General features: G+C 31.9%; 1 protein-coding gene across 1 annotated transcript in view; it reads left to right on the top strand.

The window, feature by feature from the left end:
* Window positions 1–12,500, top strand: part of LOC145248137 (uncharacterized) — a 113,719-nt gene that overhangs the window by 91,242 nt on the left and 9,977 nt on the right. Inside the window, exons 3-5 of the mRNA XM_080109952.1 lie at window positions 2,171–2,289; window positions 5,086–5,181; window positions 8,010–8,132. Coding sequence (XP_079966078.1) covers window positions 2,171–2,289; window positions 5,086–5,181; window positions 8,010–8,132 — 338 coding nt within the window. The remainder of the gene's footprint in view (window positions 1–2,170; window positions 2,290–5,085; window positions 5,182–8,009; window positions 8,133–12,500) is intronic.

Raw genomic sequence — 12,500 nt, 5'->3', positions numbered from 1 at the left:
GTGGGAAGGTTGGATTGTTCTATGCATATATATATATATACACATTAAAACGTTATTCAAATGCATATGTACATTTAATTTAATTTTTTTTTTAATCTTATTTATTTTGTTTAAATTATATGAGGAGAGACGGTTAAGGACATATAGACTGATTACCTAGGATCTGTATTCATATTTTGCTCTCTAATTGGTATATTTTCTATAAAAGGGCTAAATATTTATTTTCTATAAAAGGGCCAGATATTTATTAATTCTAACCTGCCGGTAAAGCTAAAAGCTATAAATCACCCCCACAAGTGTGCGTTTTACGTTTCGAGAAAATATATGCACATTTAACATGTGTTTTTACTGTAATCCTGACACCTGTTTTTTGCGTGATAGCGCTAGTATTTGAAATAAGTGCTGATTCTAGAAGTCTGTGCTTAGCTCTGTCTACAATGAATTTGATAATTTTTTGCATGATCAAAGTCAAACGAGTGATCATGTTCAGCACAATGGCAGAAAAGTGCATTTAAGGAGTTTCCATTCTTTTTGTATCTTTTATGTTCATTAAGTCATATTTCTAATTTACGTTGCGTTTCACCGATATGTGTTTAGTGGCAATTATTACAAGGGATAAAGTATATGCCGGCGTTGGATGTGAGGGTTTGGGGGGAGTGCTTAGTGGTTTTTAATGCTTGTTTTATTGTTGAAGAAGTTGTTTGTATCGAATATATACCAAGTATGAGAGTGTCGCAAATTTTTGTATTATTAGTATGGATAGGAATAAAGAGATGCCTGTTCAGTAGGGAGGTATCTGTTGTATTATATTTCTGTTTGTTTGTATTAGAATATATTTTCGTAGCTTTTTTCTTCGCGTTAGAAATAAAATAGATCGGATATTGTAATGTCTTTAAAGCGTTCGTAATATGTTGAATTTCATCATCAAGATGTTGGGGGCTACATATTCTAAATGCATGCAAGATCATTGGGGTTTTTTTTCTTGCATGTCTTAAGAATATGTAAAATAAAATTGTAGTGTCGGCATAAACTGGGACCACACGAAATAGCCATGAAAGGTCAAGGAGGATAGAAAGACCAAAGAGAGAAAACACTAACCAGACCTCTATCGGATGAGTGCGAGGAGAACTGGGATCTTGGAGAGGTTTATTGCCACCCAAATCCTTGTAAATGCCAATGGTCGGCGCTAGCGAGAAATCAATGGTAAACGGCTGATGTGATAATGCAAATCAATTTGCAAAAGTTATCGAAAGAGGTGAAGAGTACTGAAAATATTTGGAGGCTAGTTGTCACCTAGACTCCAAGGAGCATAGCTTATTGACTTTGATGGTGGCATGTGTGGAAACTCCTAATGAGTACTATAATAATAATAATAATAATAATAATAATAATAATAATGATAATGATAATAATGATAATAATCATGAAATAATAATAATAATAATAATCATGAAATAATAATAATAATAATAATCATGAAATAATAATAATAATAATAATGATAATAATAATAATAATCATGAAATAATAATAATAATAATAATGATAATAATAATAATAATCGTGAAATAATAATAATAATAATAATGATAATAATAATAATCATGAAATAATAATAATAATCATGAAATAATAATAATAATAATAATCATGAAATAATAATAATAATAATAATAATAATGAAATAATAATGATAATAATAATAATAATCATGAAATAATAATAATGATGATGATGCTGATGATGATGATGATGATGATGATGATGATGAAGAAGAAGAAGAAGAAGAAGAAGAAGAAGAAGAAGAAGAAGAAGAAGAAGAAGAAGAAGAATAAATGCCCATAGATATGTGTGAGTATATGTGGGTGTTTCGGCATATTTTCTGTTTGATCTTTTTGAGTTGCCGGATGAGTGTTCTGAAACTGCGTGATGAACTTGCGTGGTTGGAGACACTGCTACTTCCGGTCGACAATAACCCTGGCACACTCATCTCTTGACAATGTTCTCATGTGGGTCATGTGAACACAAGGCTAGTCATAATTTTTTAGGGCTGCTCGTCATTTTATTTCAAAATTCTTACGAGCTATTGAAATAATGAATTGATCATGTATATCGACATTCACAGAGTTGCTTTTTTTTTTCTTTTCTTTTTTCTTCTTATTTCTGCCAGAATTGTGTACGAAATGGCGCAACGACGAGTGTACTATATGGAAGTGGTCACCCGTTTGGTCAATAGTTGCTGTCCTGGTTGGGACCAGTACGATGAACACGAACGAGACTGTCTTAAACGTGAGTAGAATGCAAGATGTTTTAACTTTTTTTTTTTTACCTTTATTCAACTCAATCAAGGCAAACTGCCATTTGAACGTAGGGGCTAATATTTGGGACCATATCTACAGGGACACTATGTACGGAGTTGACTAGCAAGATGTTTATTCACATTATATTTAAGTTCCAATATGTAAGTATATTTATAGAAGCAGGAGGGAATTCCAAAGTCTAGCAGTTCAAAGGAAGAAACTATTAGAATAGAAGGCTTTCCGGCGTCTATAGACCTCGATACTAATAGAGGCTGGGATTTTGCTGCTTTTCGAGTTAATCGGGAATCTTTATGTCGAGAGGTCGCAAGTGCCACGGCTAGTTAGAACACATTCCATTAAAATACTTGTAAAACAAGCACAGGTATCCAGCATTGCGGCGATGTGACAACTATTGGAGCTTGGTTGACAGTACGGAACCTGTTTAATTGAGAACTTGATTTGGACCCTGTCTAAAAGGAAGAGACTACTGCTAGATGCGACAATAAAACAGCTTTGTAGATATACAGGATACTGTCGGGTGGGAGTAATTTTCTTGTACGGTAGAGAGAGCCCATCTTCTTTGCAGCAGCCTTGGCAATGTCTTCAATGTATTTGTTCTAATTCATGTTGTCTGTGAATGTTAAGTCAAGGAGTTTGAACAAAGAGATTTTAAGTAGCGTATTATTAGTCGTGGTTATTAGAGATTGAGAAGGCCTTTTGTAATTGTTAAAGAAAGATGCTTAGTCTTGGCAACATTAAACGTTACAATCAATTTATGTCCCCATTCCGCTACAGAATGGAAACTAAGTTTCCAATCATTGTGTTAGATGTGTGTGCATTCGTTTTCCTCTCTTGTCTGGTATGGAGTGTGATGTCATGAACAAATATACCTCTCTTGGAGACAATTTCATCAGCGAGGTCGTTTTTGAACATCAGGAATAACACAGGTCGAAAAATCTTAATCTAATATTACCTCTTGTTTTAATAAGATTTCAACTAAGTAAAAACCATAAAATCCTATTTACGGGGCGGGACAATAAAATTGTCGCGATAAAGAAAACAGCACTACAGCTTTATTTTGAAACTTTTATTGAAAAAATCAGTTCAGGTAACTTGATTATGTAGTAGAGCTGACATCTATTCAATGTAGCCGCCTTCATCCTCAATTACCGCCTCGATACGGGCCCGGAGCTGGAAGCATGCCTTTTCCACAAGCGCCAACGGGAGCTCGGTGAATACTCAGCGGATGGCGGTGATCAGGTTTGATTTTGTGTTGCGAGAGGTCATGTTGGTGATGTTCTTGGAGTATGACCAAACGAACTAGTATAACGAGTTCATGTCAGAGGAGGAAGGGGACAGTGAGAGAAGGGTACAAAGTCGTAGCATTCCTTCTGAAGTCAAGCCTGAGTCTCTTTGGACTTATGAGCCGACGCCGACTCCTGCTGCCATGCCCAGATTCTGCCAGCGGCCACTACATGCCACGAGGGGGTCACCACACTCTTCAGAACATCCAAGTACACTTTGGTTTTGACTTTTAAGCAAACTTCGAAGATGTGAGGTGGCATGATGTGGCCCTCACTTGAAACTACACCAAAGAGCTATGCCCAAGCGTTGAACCGTCCTAATTTGCATTTTAAGGGTGCTGGCAATGGTCCTGTTGTCATACCTTTTATCAGTAGAGAGCATGAGTTGTACGGTAGCGCATTTCCGATCTTGCTTGTTGAACATTGTGTCACTTTCAGACATGATAGAAGGGTACTATTGATTTTGAGATTTGTACACACCCGGCCAACTAGTAGTCTGCACAAAAAAAAAAAGAAAATCGGTTTTGATAAAATAAAAATGGAATCATATTGTCTTTTCTAGGGCGACGATTTCATCGTTCGACCCTGTAGTTTTAAATATATTGTGTATATATTATGTATTGTAACGTTTCGCTAAATTAGGTATTTATTAGTGTTAGGTCGATTAATCGGAATCGGAATCCAAAAAGTCGGAAACTTTTGCGGTATCGGAATCGGTATCGGAATCGGAAAATTTTTTGCCTATTTTCCGATGCCAACAACGATTCTTTTAATTGGCTTTTTTTATTCGATTTTCTTTACAGAAAAATATTCTACCGCTGATAATAATAAATAGTGAGTATCTGTTAATTTTAACCTATTAATAAAACTGTTAATTTTAACCTATTAATAAAGCTGTTAATTTTAACCTATTAATAAAACTAAAATCGATAGATCATCCCTCACAAGTGTATCCTTACGTTTAAAAAAATATAATTTAACATGTGTTTTTACGGTAATCGAGTAAAATAACAATTTTATAGTTAAATATTTAGAGATTTAGAAAGAATCGGAATCTGTAATTGTATCGAAATCGGAAATTTAATACGAAATCGGTAATTGTATCGGAATCCGTAAAAATACTGGAATCGTCCCATCCCTAGTATTTATTAAACGACGAGATGAAAGTCGGAAACGAAAAACGAAACTAGTAAAAAATTTAGAAATAAATACAGCGTATTTCTGACAATTTTCGTCGGCGTACCGTTGTTTCGCTTTTCGGTTTTTCTTTTTCATTTAGTCGTTGGAAAAGGAAGCGAAACTTTACGGTCAGTAAATTTAAAGAACTAAACATGTTTTATATGAATATAAAATTCTGTATTTAACTTTGTACTTTTTTAGTTGTTTAAATAAATTTTAAAAACTAACATGTTTTATATCTGTATAAATTTATAATTTTGTATTTATCTTTGCATTTTTTTATTTTATTTTTGTATTATTAGCTGTTTGCAGTAAAGGATGCAATAATCGTGGCACATGTGTGGGGCCAAATTCATGCAAGTGTGATCATGGATGGATGGGGTCATCCTGCGAAAAAGGTTTGTTAAATACCCCCTCTCTCTCTCTCTCTCTCTCTATATATATATATATATATATATATATGTGTGTGTGTGTGTGTGTGTGTGTGTGTGTGTGTGCGTGTGTGTGTGTGTGTATTTATATATTTATATATACATATATTTATAAATATATATATATATATATATATATATATATATATATATACATATGAGAGAGGGCTTTGTCTGCAAACTACTTATATACTACTACTTTATATGAAGTTTTACCTAGTACTTTGTCTGTTACGCCACGAGTCATTATTCTTCAGTACTATAGAGGTTGAAGGTTCAATCCTCAGTGCGGGGGATACTAAGAATGTAATTGAAAAATACTTAAGACTTCTACCTAGTAATGGCTGACGGAACGAGAACATACTATCACCGACGATTCCGTTCGAAATTCTGTACATATTCCTTAATTTGACAGAAAGATTCCTGAGTTCGCAAGATACACCTGAAGAAGGTCGGAGGTTACATCAGCTGAAATGCTGTGCGAATAACACTCAAGATAAGTACAATAGTCCGAATAATCCAAATAAATGCTTATTTCTAATACTTTTATCCAATAAATATCCGTCTTCGTAGCTCTTCAACTTTTGGAGTTAAAAAAATATAGGAGACTCTTTTGGAACGAGCCTCGTATGAACATGACATTATCTCAAGAACTGCTGCTGTTTTAATCATGAAGTTTTATAGTTTCTTATTACGATTTAAAATGAAACGTAGTCCTAATAATGGAGTATATAACGTAGCTTCTACTAATGCGTGTGATGATCAAATCCAAAACGGCTGTAGCTTATCGAACTTATTGATGCCACTGTCACTGTTGTTTATTTAGAGCTGTTGTTGTTGTTGCTGTTGTTGTTGCTGTTGTTGTTGCTGTTGAGCAAAATTCATAAATTTCATATGAATCAGATGATTATTGTTGTCATTCGTGTCCTCAATATCTTTCTAGTTAGAATTATCTCTAGAAAGACATCGGGTACTTACAATAGAGACCAGAAGAAGGCTGCCAATATCCCTAAATGAAAGTGTTTCTGTGGAACCAACTGGGTTCGAACTTGGTACACCTAGGTCTTCAGTCCATGTGGTTAACCACTTGACCACTATAATCTCCCTGTTGTTTTTGTTTAGTTAACTATTTTTAGTAGGTTAAAATCTCAACAAAGAAGAACAACACACGTAATTTGCTTTTGCTAGTATGAAAAGGTTATTGTCTTTTGTTTAAATAATTTCTCTTCGACAATTCATTCATACATTATTTGTGAGACTGCTACACGCTGAGTCTGTGTTTACTTGACTTAGCATAAATTTGTCCATCTTATTTTTCTTCTTGTCTCTCGTTCATTCGTTCTGCTTCTCTACTCTCTATCCAATCTCTGTCTATTAAATTATTGTTTACGTAATCGCTTTACATTATACCAAACGCTTTGCATTGATTCCAATTTGATGTTTTTGCGAATATCAACTGTTTATCAACACTCTAACAACTTATTTGTGAGCGTTTTTTTTTCAGCAAATTTCTAATTTATTTTTAAAACTTTCGTTTGTTTTAATTGTTTATAACTAAGGCTAGGACAACAGCATATTCTTTTCATTGTTTTGACTCTCACGTGTGTATCCGTTGATATCTTATATGCTTTTATATAGAGTGATGTGGTTCTCGGTTGATTAACTGTGCCTAACTGTGTCGGATATATGCTCGAGAGTCAAAACAAAGAAAAGAATATGCTGTTGTCATAGCCCTATTCATGACATATGTAAAAAGCCAAATCCTTAAACAAAATTACATTTCCAAAATTCTTAACAAAAATGTGTTTGAAATATTCTTTCGGTGTTTTACGTCAGTAATTTATGCTAAATTAACAGTCTATCTGTCTCATCGAGCTACACCAAAATCAAGTAAAAACTAATGTGATATTTAATAGTTTTAGATAATGATTAGAAGACGCATTTAACGGAAAACATATATTCGGAATGTTTCACTTCTATGATAGGTTAAATAGTTTCTTCCGTGTTAATATTTAATCATCTTTGTTTTGTATAGATGTGCACGAATGTAAACAATGAAAACACATGTTTATTTCAATTTGATATTTTGGAGAAAAACAACTGTTTATCAACATTCTAACAGCTTATTTTCGTGCATCATTTGTTTAGCAAATTTCTAATTTACTTTGGAATGTTTCTTTGTTTTCATTGTCCATTGTCCGTTGATGTACGTTATAATCTGAATCATGATATGAAATTGCGTTTCCCAAATTCCTAATAAAACTGGGTTTTAAGTATTCTTTCCACCTTTTACGTCGGTAATTTGTATGCTAAATTATCCGTCTCATCGTTGTACAACAATATCAACTATAAACTTAAGTGATATTTAATAGTTTTAAATAAAGGTTTCACTTCGAAGATATATTTTACGGTAATCTTGCATAGGTGTTTTACTTCTATATGATCTATATTTTCGCAATATTTTGTCATTTCTTTTATCTGGTCCTGGATATGACCTTAAACTATATCCAGTGGTGAGGCCCCAGCCTGCGGGCTTTGGGGAGTGTGGAGCCATTCTTTAATTACCATTGCTCCTAGGTCCACTCTGACCTGGAGTGGTAGTACCTGTTAGGGTTCCAACTATGGGTTAAATAGAAACCGACTTGAAAACAAGAAATATATTCTATTAAAAAAATTTTCTTCAAAATCTTTGGATTCGGCATTAAATAACCCCAAAAGGGTTGATATGCCGTAAAATAAAAACAACCAACCAACCAACCTCTTTTATCTTTGTTTTTGTTTTTTTCTTTTCACAGATGAGGATGAATGCAGACAAGGAAAACACATGTGCCAACAGTCGTGTATTAACACCGTTGGAAGTTACAAATGTGATTGCTATGAAGGTTTTCAGCTGAAGGAAGACAAAACATCTTGTGAAAGTAAATGAACATAGTTATTGTTTCAACCCTCGCTCCCCTTATTTTATCCTTTAGTTCTCACATTCCATGAGCGATGTTTCTGCCAAAGAGGAAAGAACTGCTGTTTTCTGATTCAGAATCTATTCCATCTAACATCGCTGGCAAATTTTTATCTTGAAGTAATATTTTTAGCGCCTTGCATCAAGTGGCTTCATGCGTTGTCCGGGGCGATTTCCATAAAAAAATTTCTTTAAGATAATTATCCAAGCATGGTGGTGCATATTATTAGTCTGGATAATTTATTTTGTTATATACTATGGAACTCTATTATTTTGTTATATACTATGGAACTCTATTATTTTGTTATATACTATGGAACTCTATTATTTTGTTATATACTATGGAACTCTATTATTTTGTTATATACTATGGAACTCTATTATTTTGTTATATACTATGGAACTCTATTATTTTGTTATATACTATGGAACTCTATTATTTTGTTATATACTATGGAACTCTATTATTTTGTTATATACTATGGAACTCTATTATTTTGTTATATACTACGGAACTCTATTATTTTGTTATATACTATGGAACTCTATTATTTTGTTATATACTATGGAACTCTATTATTTTGTTATATACTATGGAACTCTATTATTTTGTTATATACTATGGAACTCTATTATTTTGTTATATACTATGGAACTCTATTATTTTGTTATATACTATGGAACTCTATTATTTTGTTATATACTATGGAACTCTATTATTTTGTTATATACTATGGAACTCTATTATTTTGTTATATACTATGGAACTCTATTATTTTGTTATATACTATGGAACTCTATTATTTTGTTATATACTATGGAACTCTATTATTTTGTTATATACTATGGAACTCTATTATTTTGTTATATACTATGGAACTCTATTATTTTGTTATATACTACGGAACTCTATTATTTTGTTATATACTATGGAACTCTATTATTTTGTTATATACTATGGAACTCTATTATTTTGTTATATACTATGGAACTCTATTATTTTGTTATATACTATGGAACTCTATTATTTTGTTATATACTATGGAACTCTATTATTTTGTTATATACTATGGAACTCTATTATTTTGTTATATACTATGGAACTCTATTATTTTGTTATATACTACGGAACTCTATTATTTTGTTATATACTATGGAACTCTATTATTTTGTTATATACTATGGAACTCTATTATTTTGTTATATACTATGGAACTCTATTATTTTGTTATATACTATGGAACTCTATTATTTTGTTATATACTATGGAACTCTATTATTTTGTTATATACTATGGAACTCTATTATTTTGTTATATACTACGGAACTCTATTATTTTGTTATATACTATGGAACTCTATTATTTTGTTATATACTATGGAACTCTATTATTTTGTTATATACTATGGAACTCTATTATTTTGTTATATACTATGGAACTCTATTATTTTGTTATATACTATGGAACTCTATTATTTTGTTATATACTATGGAACTCTATTATTTTGTTATATACTATGGAACTCTATTATTTTGTTATATACTACGGAACTCTATTATTTTGTTATATACTATGGAACTCTATTATTTTGTTATATACTATGGAACTCTATTATTTTGTTATATACTATGGAACTCTATTATTTTGTTATATACTATGGAACTCTATTATTTTGTTATATACTATGGAACTCTATTATTTTGTTATATACTATGGAACTCTATTATTTTGTTATATACTATGGAACTCTATTATTTTGTTATATACTACGGAACTCTATTATTTTGTTATATACTATGGAACTCTATTATTTTGTTATATACTATGGAACTCTATTATTTTGTTATATACTATGGAACTCTATTATTTTGTTATATACTATGGAACTCTATTATTTTGTTATATACTATGGAACTCTATTATCTTGTTATATACTATGGAACTCTATTATTTTGTTATATACTATGGAACTCTATTATTTTGTTATATACTACGGAACTCTATTATTTTGTTATATACTATGGAACTCTATTATTTTGTTATATACTATGGAACTCTATTATTTTGTTATATACTATGGAACTCTATTATTTTGTTATATACTATGGAACTCTATTATTTTGTTATATACTATGGAACTCTATTATTTTGTTATATACTATGGAACTCTATTATTTTGTTATATACTATGGAACTCTATTATTTTGTTATATACTATGGAACTCTATTATTTTGTTATATACTACGGAACTCTATTATTTTGTTATATACTATGGAACTCTATTATTTTGTTATATACTATGGAACTCTATTATTTTGTTATATACTATGGAACTCTATTATTTTGTTATATACTATGGAACACTATTATTTTGTTATATACTATGGAACTCTATTATTTTGTTATATACTATGGAACTCTATTATTTTGTTATATACTACGGAACTCTATTATTTTGTTATATACTACGGAACTCTATTATTTTGTTATATACTATGGAACTCTATTATTTTGTTATATACTATGGAACTCTATTATTTTGTTATATACTATGGAACTCTATTATTTTGTTATATACTATGGAACTCTATTATTTTGTTATATACTATGGAACTCTATTATTTTGTTATATACTATGGAACTCTATTATTTTGTTATATACTATGGAACTCTATTATTTTGTTATATACTATGGAACTCTATTATTTTGTTATATACTATGGAACTCTATTATTTTGTTATATACTACGGAACTCTATTATTTTGTTATATACTATGGAACTCTGTGCAATTAAGTTATAAGGTTGAGAAGAAAGTTCTTGCGGAATTTTAAATTTTGATTTCAAATAGGTTTTCGTTATAATACCTTTACTTTATATATCATTTTTAAGAGCGCTTTCCGCTCTATCTAATTGTTTAAACTACAATCGTTTTAAAACAATTATGTCTTCTTTTAAGAACGTTGAATACAGGATGGAAAATGCAAATTCGCACAATTTTCTTATTTCAAGTCAAGCTAGGCTGAAAAGCTGCTGAAACAGCTCGCGATACCAATGAAGCGATAAAGTACATAAACGCTTGGCCCAGAAACCACTACTGAACGCATAATGATGGTTTAAGAAATTCTATTGTGGCGACGAGAGTCTTGAAGATGATGAGCGTAGTGGTCGGCTATCGGATGTTGACAACGATCAATTAAGAGGCTAAGTCGAAGCCAATCCACGCACAGCTGTTCGAAAACTTGCTTCTGAATTAGACGTAACGTATACGACGATTTCCAACCATTTGAGACAGATTGAAAGAACAAAAAAAAAAAACGATAAATGGGTGCCTCACGAATTGAACGATAACCAAAAGAAACGCCGTTATGAAGTGTAATCTTCCCTTCTTTTACGCAATAAAAATGGCCCGTTTCTTGACTGGGTTCTGACTTGCGATGAAAAATGGGTTCTTTGAAACAACTGGCGACGCTCAGCTCAGTGGTTAGACGCCGACGAAGATCCACGACACTTCGCAAAGCCAGAATTGCACCAAAAGAATGTCATGCTGGCTGTTTGGTGATCTGCGACCAGTCTCATCAATTACAGTTTTTTTTATGCAGTCGAAACCATTACAGCGAAGAAGTACTGTCAATAAATTAATCAGAAACTTCAACAACAACATCCAGCATTAGTTGACAGAAAAGACCCAATTCTCCTCCACGCCAATGCCCGACCGCACGTTGCTAAAGTTGAACGAATTGGGCTCCTAAACTCTGCCTCATCCGCCATACTCTCTAGACCTCTCGCCTATCAACTATATAATACAAAGCATCACGACAACTTTCTGCGTGAGAAATGCTTAAAAACCTAAGCGATATCAAAAACGCCTTCAGCGACTTCATCGCCACCAGAACGCAAGATTTTTACGTTACTGGAATCAATACACTTGTTTTGCGTTGGAAAAGGTGTGTTGATTCTGATAGTGCTTATTTCGATCAATAAATTTTTGTTTGAGCCGAGAATCTAAAAGTTAAAACCCGCGAGAACTTTCTTGTCAATCTGATATTTTCAATTCTGCATTTCCTATTGCAAAATGTCGTGTGGAAAAGGAACCTCGTTTGTTCACCTGTCAACTCTTATAAATAAAATGACTATTTGAATATCCTTTGCTGATTGGTGATTAAACTAGTGTTGCTAACATTAACAAACCAGTTTTATCAATTTTAATATAAACTGTCCTCCAAAGTAAATTATGTTCAAATAAAACATTATAATTTGAAATAAATTGTTCTATTGATCTGAAGAATATTTAACCAACTATTATTTTGAGGGTAAAATAACAGAGCA

This window comes from Euprymna scolopes, chromosome 26 (assembly GCF_053919585.1).
Source record: "Euprymna scolopes isolate OS-2025 chromosome 26, ASM5391958v1, whole genome shotgun sequence".
NCBI lineage: Eukaryota > Metazoa > Mollusca > Cephalopoda > Sepiida > Sepiolidae > Euprymna > Euprymna scolopes.
Note: the sequence above shows the minus strand (reverse complement) of the source record. Positions and strands in the feature narration are given on the sequence as shown.